The 19,418-nt window shown below is 55.1% G+C and overlaps 1 protein-coding gene, 1 long non-coding RNA gene and 2 other non-coding genes across 7 annotated transcripts in view; 2 read left to right on the top strand and 2 right to left on the bottom strand.

Annotated features, from left to right (window-relative positions):
- The window catches only part of RCSD1 (RCSD domain containing 1), a 47,530-nt gene extending 35,231 nt beyond the window's left edge, over window positions 1–12,299 (top strand). For 2 of the 3 annotated variants that reach the window (XM_053914419.1, XM_053914420.2), the window contains exons 4-7: window positions 342–413; window positions 1,228–1,431; window positions 3,372–4,046; window positions 6,928–12,298. In XM_053914419.1, the coding sequence (XP_053770394.1) occupies window positions 342–413; window positions 1,228–1,431; window positions 3,372–4,046; window positions 6,928–6,945 (969 nt within the window). In that variant the 3' untranslated portion in view covers window positions 6,946–12,298. Of the gene's footprint in view, window positions 1–341; window positions 414–1,227; window positions 1,432–3,371; window positions 4,047–6,927 lie in introns of all 3 variants that reach the window. The other variant, XM_053914421.1, reaches the window with a different exon arrangement.
- LOC128779587 (uncharacterized) overlaps window positions 1–19,418 on the bottom strand; it is a 48,332-nt gene that overhangs the window by 25,918 nt on the left and 2,996 nt on the right. For both annotated transcript variants that reach the window (XR_008425631.1, XR_008425630.1), the window contains exon 3: window positions 18,674–18,748. This is a non-coding gene — a long non-coding RNA (uncharacterized lncRNA). The remainder of the gene's footprint in view (window positions 1–18,673; window positions 18,749–19,418) is intronic.
- Window positions 15,512–15,583, top strand: TRNAP-CGG (transfer RNA proline (anticodon CGG)). Its single transcript has one exon. It is a non-coding gene; the product is annotated as a tRNA-Pro (tRNA).
- TRNAP-AGG (transfer RNA proline (anticodon AGG)) lies at window positions 16,201–16,272 on the bottom strand. The gene has a single exon. It is a non-coding gene; the product is annotated as a tRNA-Pro (tRNA).

The following is a 19,418-nucleotide window of genomic DNA, read 5'->3' as shown; positions in this document are numbered from 1 at the left end:
GGTGTCATTCTGCCCTTTCTCTCTGAAATCCCCTCCAGGCGTGGGCTCCTGTTGTTGAAGGCCATGGGGCGTGCAGAAGTCCCCTCTCAGATGCAGGCTGTTCCCCCAGGATGGCCCTGAAGTCACTCTTCCTGGGGTGGGAGGCCTGCATTCTGACGTCTGTCCCACCCGCTCTGACTCTCGGACTCCGGTCTAGCCACTGGAGAGATTAAGGAGGCGGAAGGCCACCGAGGCTGGGTGGTGACACCAACTTCTCAGCCACTTGTGGCTTCTGGGCTCCACCAGCACCCCAACTCCCTCCACCTCACTCACCTGGCTGTTTCGGTCCATTTGCCCTGCAGAAATCACCACCCAACGCGAGCCACCTGCCCAAAGTCAAGGTGAAGAGCTCACCTCTGATTGAGAAGCTCCAGGTAAGTACAGCACGGTGCCCATCGCCACCTCTCCCCCAACCCCCAACTCCTCCCACACGGCACGTCTTTGGGCGCATGGAGAGCTGATCTCTGACACCAGCTAGTGGCCCAACAGCCCTGCAAGATGAGGTCTCTCCCTGGAGACACAGGGCCAAGTCAGACCCGTGCCAAGCACAAGTTCACATAGCTAACACCTAACACTGGTTGGCCGGTAACAGAACGCCTCAGGAGTCTGACGGGGAAAGGACGTCACAGTGCAGGGGACACTCCAGAAATAGCCAGGCCCTCTCCCCCGAGGCCTGAGGGCAGCCGTCGACCATGTCAGCCTCACATGGGGCTGCAATTCAGCACCCGACATCGAGCTGCTCTGGCCGAACCCCCTGTCCAGGGCTGCTTGCTCCCGGTCTTGTGGGGGAGACAAGAGTTTCAGGTGATGCAACGGAGAGCGTACAAGGGAGTAAAACCCAGAGATCTGAACTGTAATGACCCGACTCCTACCGCTCTAGACCAGGGTTCCTGCACCTGAGCTTCAGTGTGGCTGGGTCACACCCCACACCCCGACCCTCCCCACGGGGCTGCCCGTGGGTTGAAAGGTGTTTAGCAGCATCCCCGGTCCCTCCCCGTGAGATGCCAGTAGCACTTCCCAGCAAGTAGTGACAATAAAAATGTCTCCAGACATTGCCAACTGTCTCCTGGGAGCAAACTCGCCCCCGACCCCAGGTGACAACCCTCTCCAGGATGCTGGAGGTGTTCCGCGGCCAGGCATCTCCTCTTCTCCTGCCCCTGTTTAAAAGGTCCTCTCTTCTCCCCACAGGCCAATTTAGCCTTCGACCCAGCCGCCCTGCTGCCAGGGGCCTCGCCCAAGAGTCCCGGACTCAAGGCGGTGGTGTCTCCATTCCACAGCCCGCCTTCCACTCCCAGCAGCCCTGGCGTGCGGCCGCAGGCCAGCGAGCCAGAGGAGGTGCCCATCAGCTTCGACCAGCCTCCAGAGGGCAGCCACCTGCCCTGCTACAACAAGGTGACACCGGGTTCGGAGTCTGCGGTCGGTCTGCAAATGCCTGGGAGAGGAGGGCACGTCTGGGCTGAAGTCGGAGCTGGTCGTCAACCGAGTGGAAATGTCTCTTCTCTGCAAGGGGCCCCTGAGCTGAGACTAGCCCTCTCCCTGGCTGCCTGTCTCCTCCCCTGCCCCTGTATCCCTCAGCAGAAAGGCAGTGTGGGGGGTGGAGAGCACTGTTGGTCCATGGTAGAAAGAGGGGTGGGAACTCAGGACTGAACCCACCTGCAGTTATGTCGAAGCTGAAAACCAGAGCTAAAGGCTTGGGCAGTGACTCTTGCAAAAGGGTGGGCAGGGTCCCTCGGACTTCAAAACACCCCGATCTGGCCTGGTGGGGCCACTCCCTAGTGCCCCAGGGCGGCGGAAAGCATTCCTACCACAGTTAGTGCACACGCAGGCTGGGCCCTTTGCAGAAGCTGAGGGACAGAGCCGGCTTCTGGAGACGCTGCCCGGTACTCTGTGTGCTTTCCTCACTCGGCTGCCGGGCCCTGCCAGGAGGCGGTGGAGATCAGAGACACAGTCCAGTCCGGTTGGAGCAGCTGTCCACCAAATGGGGGGCAGAGCCGAGATCTTTAAGGGGGTCTCATGCCCAGGAACGGCAAATGGGGGTGACTTTGTCACAATGGCCGGAGAAAGTGGCATCTTCTGGACCATTCCGGAAAATCCATCTGGGAAAGAAAGGCCACGTGTGTGGAGCAGATGGGGCCCAAGGAAGCAAACTGGGGTGCAGAAGCGAGGGGGTATCCTGCAGCCCAGGGTGACAGAGAGAGGCCAGGGGACACCTTGTCTGTCCCAGGGGATTGACAGGGAGTAGGGGCGTGGAGGGAGGTGCTGGCACCTGCTCGTCATGCCAGGGCTTTAGCGTTCCGACAGCAGTTAGGGAGCAGGGAGGACTGACCCTGCTGGCTGTGGGGGCCGGGGCCTTGACCCCCTGCAGGGCTGGCCACCCCGTGGTCTCAAAAAGGGCCTGGGAGCCTTCTAAACCTCTGAGATGGGGTTGGGCTGGACCACCAGCCAAATGTAAGCCAGCAGGGAAGTAAAACTAACGAAAATCAGGATTAACGGACTCGTACGTTACTAAAGGGCGCACCCCTTGAGTGAGGTCGGGCATCGGAGATAAGCATTCCCACTGCACTCCCACTGGGGTCTGCAGGGCCAAGGCGGCCCTGCCCCTCAGACTCACACTCCCCGGGGGGAAGGACCTTCGACCAGCTCTGCGGGGTGTGCCTAGGGCCGGCTTCTGATAATGGGGCATCCGACTCCCAGAAAGGAAAGGGCCCTGGCTGCCTGGCTTTCCCAGGATGGGTCAGCTTGGTGGGAATGGGGGTGTTGAGGGAGGAAGGTGGCCCCCAGCTGTCCAGCTCTGCCCCCTGCAGTCCCTGTGTCCAGGCCAAGCCACCATCAGGCCCTTAACCCTCTTCTGCACTGGGGTCACCTTCGTCAAGGCATAATTTTCAAAATGTTACAGCATGGCTCTGTGCAGACTAGGGCTAGGCTTTATTCAGCTTGTCGGTTTACAAGGAAGCCTGCAGGATGGCGAAGCTCGCTCAGAGAATGTTCGAAGAACAGGCTATTTATTGGCAATTTGAAAAGCAGAAGTTCGAATAAAATTGCTAAATTAGATGCCAAACAGATCACTGTTTACTGGGCAGCAAAATCATAGGTTCCCTTTTCTATTGGGTGGAAAGTGAGGCACCTCACAGGACAAAATGTGCAGGCTACCGTGGGATCTCCCTGCCCCCGGGCTCTGGCCTGTCATCGGTAGGCAGTGATGGCCCCGCTCCCCAGAAAACTGGATGTCCTCGGGCCAACCTGTGAGGCAGGGGGGCAGGCATCGAAAGGACCTGCAGTTTTCCTATTGTCCGTACAGGTTGAGGGTAATTTTCCCTAATACTGTCTTCCAGGTGCGGACGAGGGGCTCCATCAAGAGGCGCCCGCCCTCCCGGCGGTTCCGGAGGTCGCAGTCGGACTGCGGGGAGCTGGGAGATTGCAGGGTGCCAGAGCCGTCCCAGGAGAATGGTGCCCAGGAAGATGCCGGGGACGAGGTGTTCCTGTCCAAGAGCAAGACCCCAGGCCCCCCTCCGCCTGGTGAGGCGGCGCTGGGAAGGGAAGGGCGGGAGACCCTGGGGTCCCACGAGAAGCCCCCTCTGAGGAGGACGTCCAGCAGGACAGAGAAGCAGGAGGAGAAGGCCCGGGCCCCAGAGGAGGCCCCGCAGCCTGAGAAGGCTGCCAGGGATGCCCAGGAGGCAGCGGCAGAGCGACGCCCGGAGCCCAGCACAGAGGCGGAGAATGGGGGTGGGAACCCCTCAGAGGAAAGACCAGCCTCGGAGCAGGGAGAGTCCACGGCAGAGGTGAAGGAGGAGGGGGCCGGCGGCAAGGAGGAGCCCCCACAACAAAGCCAAGACACGAAACAGCTGGAGGAGGGGGCTGTGGCGCAGGAGACCCCCCAAAGCCCTCCTGGAGGAGTGGAGGGTGGCCTCACCCCAGAAGAGGGGAAAGGCCAGGAAAAGCAAGAGGAGGGCACCGTCCTGCAGCCCGGCTGCAACCCCACGACCGGCAGTGAGGTCCCCGAGACAGAGGTAGGGGGCTCTGCTCGTCCGCCTGGGCAGAGCAGGTCCAGGGCCTCGCAGGCCCGTCTCCTGTGCTGTTCCTTACAGTCCATCACAGGTCAGCTCAGGGCTCGGTAACAAACGCACAGGATGAGACAGGCTGTCCCCGATGGTGCAGGGGCAGAAGGACAAGAAAGGGAAGCGAGTCTCAAGCCCTCTCAGGCTTCTCGCTGACTCGGAGTTCTGGCGGATGGAGGCAGACAGACTGCCCCGCTCAGTGGCCGAGGGCCATGACTTCTCTGGAAGGTCACGGGAGGCCAGCCCCTGCCGTGGAGTTCCGAGAGGGAAAGGGGAGGGAAGGGGGACAAAAGCCCAGTCCAGCTGGAGAGCAGCAGCTCTGCGGGGCGCATGAAAGAAGGCAGAACAGGCCACAGGGCAAAGGGTCTTCCTGGGGACCCCCGGAGGCACAGGAGGGAGAAGTGATTTGTGTGTGGACAGTGGGAGGAAGCTGTGGAAGCTTCAGGGCCACGGTGCCTTTGAGTCGGGCCTTCGAAGACGGAGGCTTTGTGTCGTCTGCGTCCACACTCAGGAGTTGGACAGCTGTTCCCATGAGGAGGCAGATAACTCGGGCCCTGCCCTCCTGTCCGGGCCCAGGCTGACTGGCCACTCGGCTGTGTCCTCCCCACCTGCACTCCCCACCTGCACTCCCTGGTCTGCTCAGGAGCAGGGCCCGCCCTGCCGGGCCCCGCCCCCTACCACACTTGTTCACTCATTCCTTTTTCACTGGTTCATTTACTAGGCATCGGCTTCCTGCTACAGTAGCCTCTTATCCTGCTTCCTGCTTCCATCTTCCTGCCCGGAGAGCCGGCTCTCTGCACAGCGGCCAGAGGGAGACTCGTGTGTGTGTGCGCGCGCGCGCGTGTGTGTATGTGTGTGTGTGTGTGTGTGGATCGTCTACCCATTGCCAAAATGGCCTCCTGGGAAAGTGATCTGGGGCTGCCGAAGCTGGTTCAGAACAAAGAAACGGATTTCTCCCAGTTCTGGAGGCCACAGTTCCAAAACCGGGGTGCTGGTTCCCTCCGGAGACTGGAAGGCCGAACCTGCCCCAGGCCTGCCCCCTGACCTCCGGCGGTGTCAGCACTCCCTGGCACTCCAGCCTCTGCCCCTGTCTCCACAGGGTCTTTCCCTGGGTCCGGGGTCTCCAAACTCTGCCTCCTCTCTCCTATGGGGACCCCAGACGTGGGCTATAGGACCCACCCTCCTTCCAGAACGCTCTCGTCTTCAGATTCTTAATTACCTCTGCGAAGTTCCCACCTCCAAATAAGACCACACTCCCAGGACTGGGGGTTGGGATTAGATATATCTTTGGGGGACACAACCCATTACACGTCCCCACCCCTTGTCCTGTGGCTTCCCAGTGCCCTCGAAATAAAACCCAAACCACTGGGAGGCCCTGCAAGGTAGGCCCCACCCACTCCGCCCCTCACTGTGCCACAGACTGGAGTGTTTTGTGCTTGAATGCTAGAGGCCCATTCTGACAATGGACAAGTCGGGGTTCCTGCTGCCCGTCACCCCCAGAGCCAATAGGTAGAGACAGGGATTGGATCACCATGGGCACGTCATGGGCAGAGGGCCAGCGATCTGAGAAGACGGTGGGTTACGTACTCTAAAGACTGTCTTATGTCTCATTTCAAACCGACCCTTTTCATACAAAGAAAAACATAGGTATAGGGCCTGGAACTCGGGGGGAAGTAGACAAGGGGTCAGGAATTCGGGGAAAAGCCGATCAGACAAAGCCGCAGCCCTGTGATTCCCTCGGCGCCCTTTCATCTGCCTGAGGGGCCACTCTGCCCCGAGTCCTGGTCTGTTACCGTCTCTCCCTGGGGCACAATGGCTCGCATACCACCCCGTTGGTTTGCAGTCCTCCTGGGGCACCAAAGCCACAGTGCTGTGGTCTCTTGGCGTCAGGGTGGGTCCCGTCATCCCAGTTCAAGGATCAGCAGCTTTCTACAGCATCAGTTACTAAGCTTATTCACTGTAACACGGAACTAAAAATCCTCCCACTCTTGAGTTGCCTCCTCCAGTCCCTGCTCAGCTCCCCGCCCTGCCCTGCTTGATCATGAGGGTGGGCATCACCACCTGAAATTCTCCGATTTGCTTCCTGTCATCTCTCTCTACTCCCCTCCCCCAACCCCCACTGCATCTCCAGCAACTGCTGCAGAACCTGGAACAGTATAGGCCCTTTAAAAAACATTTTGTGGAGTGAATGAAGGAATTTTAAAAGAACAGAGAAAATTATGTGACCCAAAAGAAATCATCGCTAATGACACCACCACGGGTATAAGTGGGGTGGCTGTGGTTGTGGGGGGAGGGTTCCCCAGGGGTCCTCACAGTTTCCCACTCAAGGATCACTCTTTTATGTTCAATTCTTTCTCTTCTTTTCCACTGTTACACCGACAAAGATTTCTGAGCGGTGTTTCCCAGTGATGAACTTGAGTGGGAGGGAGTGAGTAGGTAAGAAGCTAGGACAGGGGGAGCACACGGGAAGCCAGACAGCAAAGAACAGGCAGCGAGTGTGAGCTTATCGTGCAGGGCAGACACTCTGGTGTCGGGGTTCAAATCCTGACTCTACCACTGGCTAGCTGTGTGACCTAGGGGAAGTCACTTGCCCGCTCTGTGCCTTAACTGCCCCATCTATAAAGCAGAGCTCATAGAAGTACCTATGCCACGATGCCTTTGTGAAGAACAAATGAGTCGATGCGTGTAAAAGCCACACCAGGCACGCAGCGTTATTAGTAGTATCACAAGTATGATTGCTGTTGTTGCCGGGTCTAGCCTCCCCGAGGACGCAGGCTGGTGCCAGGGTGTCCCCACTCTTTTCCCAATCCATCCTCCCTTCCTCTGTTCACAGGATGGCGCCTCTGCCTAGCACACTACGGTTAGAGATGAGCCCGCTGTGCCTGGTGTCGAAGCGGCTGGAGACGCCTCCTTGGAACTGGTGGCCACAGCAGCAGCAGCAAATGAAGCCACATCGCCCTAGATGGTGCGGGGGTCCACGTTTCCTGCCTGCCCCACCCCCACCCCAGGCGAAGACTGGGTCTGAGGGCAGCAGGCTTTTATCAGTTTGAGTTTGTGTTATTTGATGGACTTGGTTAAAAAAAAAACAAACTTATTTAAAGCAATTTACTGTAGTGACAGTGCCCCAGGGACACCGGTCCACCTCTGGGGTCCAGAGCCGGCCCGCACCCGCCCGTCCCTGCGGCTGACCTCGGCCAGACTCCGATCCAGCCGACCAGGTGTTATGGGAAGGGATCGCCTTTGCCCTGTCCTGGGGTTTTACTGCGCTCTAGTCTAAGTGAGAGCTACTTCCAGGCGGCCAGACACGAAAGAAAACAGCTCCGCTGCGAACGTGAGCCTGTGAGTTCCGAAGTGCCTCACACAGTAATCAGGGGCGTCCCGCCCACGGCCCTCGGGCCGCATGCCGCCCAGGATATCCACGAATGGGGCCCAACGCAAAACCGTAAATGTACTTAAAGCCCTTTGTTTGCTCATCGTTTTTCATTAGCATTTCTGTCTTTAATGGAAGGCCCAAGCCAGCTCTTCTTCTTCCAGTGAGGCCCAGACACGCCGGAAGGCTGGACACCCCTGCCGGGCTCACACTGCATCGGGTTCCCAAGACCCCTGTTCGGCGTGGTCCAAGTTCGAACTGGCCAACCAGTTTTTAAGACATTGGACTGGGAGAGAGAATTATAGAAACATGAAAAAATAACGTATCTGTTCCAGCAGCAGGGGGTTTTCCAGCCCCTCGGTTTCCTGGTGGGTGGCACCCCAGGAGGCGATGGACTCAGCTCCCCTACTTGTGCCAGGGAGGAGGAGGGGCAGGCAGGCAGCAGTTCTGCCCGTCCCCCACCCCCACCCCCGCTCCATGGACTCCCAGGGCCAGGCAGGAAGTCTGGAAGCCCTGGGCTCTGCTGCACTTCCTCACCCAGGAAGCGGACCGGTGCGGACGGGCCCCAGCCCTCGACTGACCGACCCCGGGACGGTGAAGTGTGCCAGTGCAGAAGGCGGCCCTCGGCCCGGATCACAAGTTTCCCGGGAGGTGCTTTGAGTGCAGCCGTGTGCAAACTACATACTAAAGACAGCCCTGCAGCTTCCCTGGGCAGCTGCTCTGGAAGGAAGCCCCTGCTCTCCTTCCCGACTCAGGAGGAGTGGGTGGGGGTCTTCGTCCCTTCTCACTGGGTCTCTCTTGCTTTTCTGTTCTGTCGGAGGGGACAGGAGGCTTTGTAAGGAACGGGGTCCTGACTCCCCATTCCTGGACTCATAGCCTCTCCCCTCCTCGCCCACTCCTGCTGAAAGATGTTAATCCAAATACAGGTTCATCTTTAGGGTCGCGCCTTAAGAGTTCAGGGTCCCCGCGTGCTGACTTGGCAGTCGGCTTGGCGGCTTTTCTGGGGTCTGTGAGACCCACACTCTACTCCGACTTCAGAAAACCGTCTCTCAGGCTGCAAGGCCTTCTCTCACCACTGGTACCTCGATTTTCTCGTCCCATCTACAGTCCCCCTAACTCCGGGCAGTATTCGTATTCGGGACATAGGTTTTTTCAAAATGTTTTAAACGTGATGCACCTTCTAGAACGTGTGACCTAGCAGAGACTGATGCTGTACTAAGCTTTGTACTTTCTTGGAGTTTCAGAGAGAGACGTGGGGAGTCAGTTACTTTGGGGTCTACTTAGTATCTATCTGTAACCTATCACCCACCTATCCAGCTGTTGACAGAGGTGCATACCCCCTAACACGACACGGGTTTATTTACACGCGCCTCTGGGCGGTTCCTGCGCTCGCACACACGGCCGGGCAGGAGCTCTGGGAGTGCGTGCGTGATTGCCTGTGTGCGTGATGAAAAGGAGAGAGCTGCCACTCCCCTGACTGGAAGGAGAAATGGAACAGAAAGCGTGGGATATGGATGTGGAAATAAAACGCTGTTTCCCTTCCGGAGGGTCTGCACCTTATAGTAGCAGATGAGAGAAGAGCAATAAAAATTGGCAAGAATGTGACATTGAAGGAGTGTGTATGATGTGTCAAAATCCCTTCCCATCGCCCCGCGCCCTGTTCATCACAGTATTTGAGCCGTTTTGTAAAAAAATAAAAAATAAAAAAAACAAAACCAGAGGCCGCGTTCCCAGGGGTTGCCGTAGTGAAGGAGGATTCACGAGGTGCCTCCTTCCCCGAAAGGTGCCGCCTTTGCGTGGTTGATACTGGAATTTCAGAACAGCACGTGAAAGAAACCGGACTGCGTCCGAGGTAGCTGCCCGGCCGGGAGACTGTTTCACTCAGGCTTCCTTCACGGGCCTAAAGGAAAACCTGAGTCTCTCTCTCCCTCTCTCATTTGTGTGTGTGTGTATGTATATATATATATACACACACACATACATATATACAATCAACATTTATTTAGGTTTATCCATATATTTTATCCTTCTTGCTGATCTCTTCTTCTTGTCCCTCTGATTTTCCACGTAGGCTCACCTTACTTCTGCCTGAACACCTGTGCTGAGCACTCCCTTTAATGTGGACCTACTGGGGGTAACTCTGTCTCGATGTCCAGAGGTGCCTTTATTTCCCCGTAAATTTTGAAGACCATTTTTTGCTGGGTATGGAATTCCAGATTGTCAGTTACGTTCTTTTAGCACTGGAAAATATTCCATTTGTCTTCCCTTGAGAAACCAGCAATGTTTAATTATTGCTCTTTTAAAGGTAATGTCTTCTTTTTTTAATTACAAAAATGCTACAGCTTTATTCTTGCATCCCAGGAATAAATCCCACTTGATCATGGTGTGTGATCTTTCTGATGCATTGCTAAGTCAGCCTGCGACTATTTTCTTGAGGAGTTTTGCATCTATGCTCATCAGGAGTGTTGGCCTATAATTTTCTGTAAAAGAAAACTGTGAACCCCGACCGGGTGGCTCAGTTGGTTGGAGCGTCGTCCCGGTCAGGGCGCACACAGGAGGCAACTGATCGATGTCTCTCCCTTCTCTCCCTTCTCTCAGTCCGTCTGCCTACACACTGGATAATATAAACTTAACATCCACAGATGGACTCAATACAATCCCTCAGCAACATGAGAAATCTCCATGTGGGCTTGGTCTCTGCTTTACTCAGGGTTGGCCTTGTTCCCAAGCAGCCTCTTCCTGCCCAGCCCGCGAACCCAATAGACTGAGCTTATTTTTCACTAATAGCCGTGGGAGGAAATCCCACAGAGGTTTTCTGTGGCTCCCTGTGGACCATGTCCGTCCACATCAGAACTGATTGTAATGACCGAGAAGAGGCAGGGATCGGATTGGCCAGGCCTAGGTCACACGCCCTCTCCTGGCGCTGGGAGCTAGGTGAGTCAACCCTATTTAATCTTCAAGGACCGAAGGGAAGCAACAGGGTACCTCCAGGTGAAATCAGCATGCTGTTACCCAAAGAAATGATGCTGAGTAGACCAGAATAAAAAGTCTCCAACAGGGCAATACCCGAGACACCAAGCTAGTAAACTACTACTCCACTGTTTGCTAAAAATACAATTTTGTTTGACTCTCAGTACTTCTAGCCAAATGCGTGCCCGAGGCAAAGACAGTAGGAACAGAATGTCTCTACATGACGCGTGACCAGGGGTCTCATGAAGAAGCCGAGAGCGTGCAGCCCCTCGGATAGAACGACCGGCCTTCAGCGGCCGCGCGAGAGCGCCAGCCTGCTCTTCTCCGTAGCGAGGCCCCGCTGCGCCCAGAGCCCCGTTCTTCCCGGTGCGCATGCACAGCCTCGTGCGGCGTCGGCTGCTTGTGTGTTTGTTCAGAGTGCGTGACTGCAGCGATTTCGGGGCAGGATCCTCACCACGGCCCAGCACTCCCTCACCTGCTACCAGACGCCTGATGCCTCGGGCTCATGTCCTCCCTCCCGGTCAGAACACGTCCTGAGCGTGGTCACGGGTTAGGCCTCCTCTGTCAATGCGCCTGAGTTGGGTTCATGGTCAAAACCTTCCCAGAGGGCACGCAAGAGAGGAGCTAAGTGCGCGAAACATTGGCTAGGGGCGGGAGACACACTTGCTGGCCTCCCAGTCTTGCATGGGGCAGCCCAGCCTCCCGGGCCGTCCTGGGATGTCCTGGCCAGGGTGACCGTGGCCAGAGAAGAGCAGGACCCCAGGAGAGCCGTGGGAATGCCCAAGTCATCCTGCTGTGGGCAGACAGGCAGGAAACTGTGGTTGTTGGACACCTTTCAGACGATGAATGCGGTGTACGTCTCCTGGGGAAAAGGGAGCCACAGCATAAAGCCACCGGCCTCAGAAACAGTGGCAAAGAAACTTGTCACTCCTCCTCATCCTGGAAAGGTGTGGGCTTCTCCATGGGAACAGCCCACTCCCAGGTCCAGGCACAGCCACAGAGAGGCTGTGAGGGAAACGGGGCGCAGCCGGGAGCTGTGGAATCAGACTAGGATGTCCCCTGGGTACTCCCACGAGCAACGACTCAGGCCCTTCATGCTGTCATTCTGCATAAAAGTTAAGAAGACCAATTGGGCTTAGACAAGCGCAGAGCGTCAGCTGTCACACTTACCAACGGCTCTGTGTTAAAGACAGGAGCCTGAATTGCTCTTTAACCAGCATTCAGAAACGAGATTCTGGAATGAGTACCGGGCTGCTACTCCAAGGGTGGGTATTACCAGAGGCTGGCGCGCCTTCTCCCATACGAGGCAGGCACCGCCGTTGGCCTCTCCAAGGGGCTCTGGGGGCTGCGTGGTGCCAGGCATCGCCCCTCAGAAGGGACAGCCTCAGGAAGCGGTCACACTAGGAGAACACAGGAGGGCCTGCTTGGCCTCTCACTCTGCATCTGTTTTCATTCTACCAACCCAAGGGGACAAGGAGTTTTAAGGACCCTGTTTTCCTTGTGATTTAAAAATGTTTGGTGCCCGATGGGCTCTAGACTTATTGGGGGGATCACTTCATAGAGTCTACAAATGTCTAATCACTTACGTTGTACACTTGAAACTAACAGAATATTGCATGTCACCTAATACTGAAAAATTAAAATTAAAAATAAATAGCAATTAGCTTAATTTTTCTCATTAGAAAAGCAATACAGCTTTAATTTAGAAAATTTGTGAACAAGAAGATAGTTGAAGTAGAGAAAAAATTATTCATCATTCCAGTACCCGGAGATAACTAGTGTTAATATCTTACGAATTCTCTTGTAGTTTTTTCATGCAGTATCCGTGTTTTGTTTTTCCTTTTAATTCTTGGCTGATACAAAATTGGGATCTTAGACTATGTAATTATGTATCTTTCTTTTTTTGTAACATACTATCCTCAGCCTCTCTGCATAAAACCATCAGTTTTGATCATGGAAACTAATGTGTCTTCTGTTCACCGCCTGGCACCCAGAGCAAGACCACATCTGCAGAAAACACGGGCAATGAGATCCCGGGGGGAGTGATGGTATTCCAGTGGGATGTGGTTCTTTTCATGCTCTGGACCGCAGATTCCCACCACCTCCATGACTTCACGTGCTCTCAAAACTGAAATCAAGGGAAAGCTTTTGAATGGACAAGGAAAGGGCTGAGGCAACTCCAAGCTCCTTGCTGATGACTTAGGGATTGAACTATTCAGAGGGAGGCATGCAATAAACCTTAGGAAAACAGGATCGTGGAGGGGAACCACATAGACATGTTTTTAGTAAGAAGTAGCTGAAGCTATGGCAGGACAGGAGACTGGAGTCTGGAAAAAGAAACAAATTTTCAATCAGATCCTGCTTGCAGTGGGCGAAGCACATCTCCACTCCCTGACTTGCTGTGGCCCAAGGGTCTGTGGGTGCCTCACTCCCAGGCAGCAAATAAGGCTCGGCACAGCCACAGGCCAGGCCGGCTGGGCGCCAAGTTCACAGGAAGCTTCCTTTAAATAGCAGACCCACCAGACAAAATTGTGTTTGCACCTCCACGGACTGACCACTCGGCATCAGAGCCATGGCTGCAGCACGCACTCTAGGCTGGGTCAGAGCCCCCCAGCAAGCACACGCAGGTTACAAAACAGTCCCTCTAACCCCTCACCGAAAGTGATTCGAAAAACCATTCACAGCTTCAAAGCATCAACCGTAATGTTACCCCAGAATTATTCTAATCATCTCTTAATGCACTAGTCTCTTCTTACGTCATCTTCACCCTCTCCCCCGTGCATCTGACCCCACGTCCAAACTGTTATGCGCAATGGTACTTTAACATTGCCACCACTCTCAAAAGCTTTGACGCCACCAAACCCCTTAAGTTAAATGAAAAGATTGAACCCCGGGGTTCCTAGCTCTCCGAGAGCCTCTTCCTCCACGTGGGTTTCCATCGTACGTGCTCAGCAGCCAAGCTGAGCTCCTTGGCACGGAATTTCTCGGACACGCATCTGGGCATTCCCGCTCCAGGACCGTGTCCTAAGGAAATCCCGTAAAACATGGGGAAGTGTGTACACGAATGGGTCACTCAACATCTATACCAGTGACATGTTGGATGCCACTTATTTATCACGCAGTAGAAGAACAATTAAGAGAATTATGCTATATTGCCTTGATGGAATAGTCTACAATCAATACGAACAATGAGAATGCAGGCGTAGGGAATTTAAAAACAACTGACAACAAAAACCTCCCGAGGAGACCCTGACAAAGGGAGCAGAGGTGCCCAGCCTTGCCATCGCTCACAGGACAGGGCGGTGAGTCAGGGGAATGAGCCCCAGCATCCCCAGGTGCGCAGAGTGAGCCTCGCAGGGCCACGGTCTGACAGCTGAGGGCACAGCTCAGACTGCTCAGGACTGGCCCTGCTGACTGCCAGCGCCTCAGTCCCCACTGGCACTCTGAACCCACCCTCCACCTGGTAGCTCCCCATCCTTAGCACAGTAGAAGGGAGACAAGTGGCCTTAGGCCAGAAGGAGGGGGTACCCACACAATTTTCATGCACCATTAAAGCAAAGATGGGGCCACAGCTGCCCACCCTAGGCACACGCTCCTGCCCACTTGGGGAGCCACGGGCTCTGAGATGCTCCACGGCCAGAGAGGGGGAGAGAGGTTTTTCACCTTCTGCTTTTTGTTGTAAGGTGTCTTCACTTGTGTTTCCCTGTCACCCTCCCCAAGGGCATGAGGTCTGGCTCTGATCTATCACTGAGTGGCAGCCCAGAGGCCACCTGCCCTGGGGAGATAGGAAGGGGGGAGGGGAAGAGCCGAGAAGGCGGGGCAAGCGAAAGCTCTCAAAAGGCGAGAGGGCAAAAGCACCACCTGGGCCTCAGAGAGCAGTGTGACCAGGATGCCAGCTGCGGGCTCCGTGACCTCGAATTAAAGGTAGCTGAGGATGGAGGAGGGCTTCAGAAACGAGGGGCCTCGCCATCCGACCGCTCGCCGCAGGCGGGAGGAGGGAGGAGGGGGCTGGGGAAGGAGGAGCAGCGCAGGGCTTAGGCAGGCGAGGCTACGCGGGAGCCTGGGCCGGAGCCTACAAGCGGAGACCTGCGCTCCCGCCCCGCTGGGCCAAGGGCCTGAGCGTCGGCTCTGTGCAGGGGGAGGCGCCGGAGCGAAGGTCCTACCCACTGCCGCTGCCTCCTCGGTCCTCCACACTACGGAGGCAGCCACCTCTGCTCCCTCATCCACCCCCTTCAGGCCACCTTCCGAGATCTCAGCGGTTCCTAACCCGGAGCCACCGCTCCTTGCCGTGTAGCCTCAGTGAGCTGCTAAAACGCCGCTGGGCCTGGATGTCCTCATTGCAAAATGGGGACAGCAGTGGTACCTAAGGGCACGGTGTCAGGCGTGTCCCGTGAGTTCCAAGCGTGCAGGGCTCTCACAGAGGGCACTGTCCGCCGTGCACTTAGGGGAGGTCGGCTGTTCCGCTCTTTCCCCGGAGAGTGTTTCTCCCCATCAGCTTCCCGCCGGGACGAAGCGTGCCCTGCTCTCGCCCGCTCCTCGTGCCGTGTTTCCCAGACCCATCCGCCAGCGGGCGTCGGCTGGGGGTGCAGGGTGTGGCTGGGCCCCGGGGTGCTGGTCGCGGGGCGCGCTGTGGGGCTCCGAGCGGCGGAGAGTAGAGGGCGCACTAAGGGTAGTCTCAGCGGAGAGGGGGACGCTCCTCGCAGGGAGCGAAAGCCAGCGGCCGGGAGACTCCAGGCGACGTGCTGTGGGCGGCGTCCCGCGCGCCCGAGAGGCCCCGCCCGCACCGTCCTCGCCCGGGGTCCCGGCGCGCAGCCGCCGCGCAGGTGGAAAGGCGTGGCGATCCTCGCCCGGGGAGGGCGGCTTTCCAGGCGGAGCGGGCGGAGGCGTGGATCCCGGAGCCCGTGCAACTACTCGCTGGGTCGAGGAAGTGCGCGCTCCCGCGGCCCCTCCCCCGCGCCCGAGACCTAGGGAGGGTGCGACCCGGGAGGTGAGGAGGGTCGCAGCCGGGCACGTGGAAAGCAGGGCGAGAGGCGGAGGAAGGCTGAAGGAAGTCGCCAGGACAGTGTTTGCCGAGAGCGGCTCGTTGGTCTAGGGGTATGATTCTCGCTTCGGGTGCGAGAGGTCCCGGGTTCAAATCCCGGACGAGCCCAGGCTCTTTACTTTTTCCTTCTCCTTTTAACAATTGTAAAAAAACCTTTTCCTCCTAACGTGAGCTCGAATGTCGATTGCCTTAATTTGGCGAAGCGAGGCATGGAAGGAGATCGATTCGTACAATATATGGTGCGAGGCATGACCATTGCTCGTACCCTTTAAAACACACATGCTTGGAAAAGAGTCGCCTCGTGTGGAATCCGGGGCACCCCCAACACCTCCCGGCCGGATCAGGAGCACCTGGACTAGCGGATCCCGGGTGATGGGGTGCCGAGCTCCCGCAGCCGACGCCCAGCCCCGCGGGCGGGAGACGCATCCGGTGTGGGCGAGTGTAAAGCGCACCCACCTGCAGGCGACCCAGAACGGAACTCTGCGTCCGCGACGCACGCGCTCCGCTCTGGAACTGGGCCGGATGGGGACCGCGTCTGCAGTGTTGCATTGCTTACAAACTTTCTACGGTTTCACGTGACATCTTTTCATGGCATTTAAATGTAAGGCGCCCTCTCGGTTCAGAAAGTCTTGATTTTGTGTTTTGCAACAACACGTACTCACGACATTTCTTGATGTGTTCTAAAATTTATTTAGAAATGTATAATTCTATAAGGAAGGAAAAGTGGGCTCGTCCGGGATTTGAACCCGGGACCTCTCGCACCCTAAGCGAGAATCATACCCCTAGACCAACGAGCCGACACGTTTTCGTCTCACCGCCATGACAGAGGAAGGTGAAGTTACTTATTCCCGCGCCCCCAAGTGGCTACTTTTATAAATGTTATTTATCTCCTTCACCCGTTCTTCGCGTTCCGTAGTCACTTTTCTGCATTCTACTTTTCTCTTTTGGTCTTTGCAGATCAGTGACACAAAAGAAAACCACGGTGCCGCTGCCGGTGTGACATTTACCTCTTATTTCGAAGCCCATAATTCTATGTGTACTCGTGGCTGATAAAAGTGCAGTGAGTTTGGGGCCCTGTCCCTGTGGCGGCGGGATTTCAGACTTGCCCCTCCTGGGCTCTGGTTGTGGGCGTTCCAGCAACAGTGCGATCTTCGGCCTCTGGCCTCCCTTACCCTGGCGTTCAAGGCCCCACCTGTCCAGCCTTGTGAACTCCCAGCTCTGTGTTTTCACTCAAACTGTTTCTTTCAGCTGGAAAATCTCTTTCCTTCTGCACAAATCCCAAGCTCTTACCTTCCCAGAAGACCTTCTAACATATTAAAACTAATTGTATTTATCTCTTTCATCATAATTGCTGGAGGACCAGACACCAGCACTGAATTCTACTGTATAATTGGCAACCAATTTTATAATTGGTTATAATTGGTGCCCAATTGTCCCAATGTCTTTAAGGCATGGCTTATTTACTATATTTTACATTTTTAAATATTATTGAGGCCTATGCTAGCAAAGCCGACACTCACTGAGTAATTGCCCAATAACTGCAATTTGTTCCAAATTCCTTAACTATACAAATGTTGGTACTTGGACAATCAGTAATTGTGAATTGTCACCCAGGCAAATACATAACCAGATAGGAAATAACAAATTGGGTGACTCTCCTAAATAGAACTACACATTTACTTTATTCCATATGTGTTGGTTTATTCATTTGTTTGATAGGTCCCTTTATTCAACAAACATTTAGAAGCACTGAGGGCCAGACACGGAACTGTCAACTTTCGACCTACGGCTCGACCTCAGTAAGTCACAGCTGTGGGACTCTAGCATCAAACCCACCCTCGTTTTATCTGAAACTGTCCTGAAGTTCCTCTTAGAGCTCAAGGCTAAGAGGATAAGAATATGCCTTAAAATGTTTACTAGTTCTAGACACCAGGAGAGTTTATTCATCAAACCTAACTGGGGAAAAAATCTGTGCCCTGAAAACTTAAGTTTCTGTTTCCCCAGAGTGAGGAAACTACAAAATATACCTGGTTCAGTAAAATAACGTAACCCTTTCAGATTCCTGAAAACCTCAGTCTCTGCAGCTGTTAAGGGCACTCTACACCCCCCTTTCCCACTTGAATTTACTAGAGTGATTATCATTTTCAGGTTTATTTTTTTCTTCCTCCTACCTCTCTTGTGATTGAAAAAAGAGTTTGTCTTGTACTCTGCAGGCTCCGCCAGAGTGTGTCATTTGCCCCTCACAACAAGGATGCAGAAACACTAACAGTAACAAAACTCAAGATGTCAATTGCCTAACTCACACAGAGAAGCATCTCTCCTGGTAAGAGGCACGATCGCGACCCTCTGCAGGACACCTCCTCCTGGTGACACAGTGGAGTACAGAGATGGTTGCAGAGCATGGGGAGACAGAGGGTGTCCTGGAATATTTGGCCTGGCCACTGTGACTGAAGAGGCCCATAACAATGAACCCCTCCCAAGAGCCCCATTACTCTTATTATTCCAAGTTGGTGCCGCAATGCCCAGGGACATCGGAGACAGTAGAACGCTCAGATTTTTCATGAAGTTCTAGTAAAAAATGTAACCCGCCTTCTGGATTAAGATGTTCTTTCTATTGAAATGTCAGTGAAACTGATTTAACTTCAGGCAAATTTCCCCATGTGGCTCAGGATTCACCCTTGACTCTGTCTGATGTTCACCCATTAACAGTCAAATTCTCGGTGTCCCAGGAACCTCTGGTTACCACCACTCACAGCAACATTCCACCTGTCCTGGGGCAACAGGTCTCCAAACACAAGGAGGGAGGGACGCCAGGGAGAACACGGGTGTGGGGAAGGTTCTACCACGATCACTAGGATCTGCGGGAAATGTTGGTGCCCATCGCCCTCTTCCTACCGTCTCCCACTAGTCCCAGCCCTAGAAAATTCTGCTCCTATATATTTGTCAACACCAGGTGACCCTGAGGGTCCCTTATCTTATCTCTAAGAAGACGGAAGGCGGAAGGCGCTGAGGAGTTCTCAAGGTAGGGCCCGTCTGGTGGTGAGTGCTTTTCCTGTGCACCGTGGAGAACAGGCACTCAGAGGCCAACCCGCCAGGGCACAGACAGCTGCTATCCTCAAGCCTCTGCACTGACTTAATCCCCCCCAAGAGCCCCTTCCTTTCGGAGGCCGCAGCTCCTTTAAAAAGGACCCTTCTGACCTGATTGGAGTCTTCCATTGATTCCACTGTGCTGCCGGGCTACTTGAACTGGAAAGAGGAGTTTCCAGGAGGTATCTGAAAAGGAGAAGGTTTGTTGAATGAGATCCCCAGGCTAACAATAATGATGGGAATTGAAGGGTTTTGGTTTTTTTCCCCACTTACCATCTGGACAGAGGATCAGAAATTACAGTGCAGGGACAATGAGGAAAACCACCTTGGTGGTGCTTTTTTGTAACGTTTCCAGACTAATTCGGGAAGCACTTGTCTATTCCTTCAACAAATATTTACTACCTACTGATGGCCCGGCGTTGAGTCCTGCGGAAACGCCTTGCTCAGGTAGCCTGTTCGCCCTGCTGCTGCCTCCCCCCTCCCCCCACCCGGGGGGAGGTGCCTGACTGCTCTCTGCTGGCCGGCCTCAGCCCCCTAAGCCAGGGCCAGGGCCCAGCTCATTCATTCGCCTTCCTCACAGACCAGGTCCACCAGGGATTTGCTCTCGGGGAACTGGTAGCAGCATCAGTCTCCGCTGCGGCTAGAAAGTGGCGGTCAGTGTTCTGGATGCTCTTCTCTGGACGAAACTTACCACCCAATGGATATCCGGTTCTGCCATTCTGTTTCTGAGATGTTTCTCTGGTCGTGTCTTTCTCTCCACCCCCGCTGCCAATATATCTTATTTCATGTGCTCTTCCCATGCCCTCCCCTGTCATCGCTCCCCACTGCCTGCAGAATGGAGACCACCCAAGACCCC

Source organism: Desmodus rotundus, chromosome 12, assembly GCF_022682495.2.
Source record: "Desmodus rotundus isolate HL8 chromosome 12, HLdesRot8A.1, whole genome shotgun sequence".
NCBI lineage: Eukaryota > Metazoa > Chordata > Mammalia > Chiroptera > Phyllostomidae > Desmodus > Desmodus rotundus.
The sequence above is the reverse complement of the archived record's forward strand: the minus strand, read 5'-3'. Positions and strand labels throughout refer to the sequence as shown.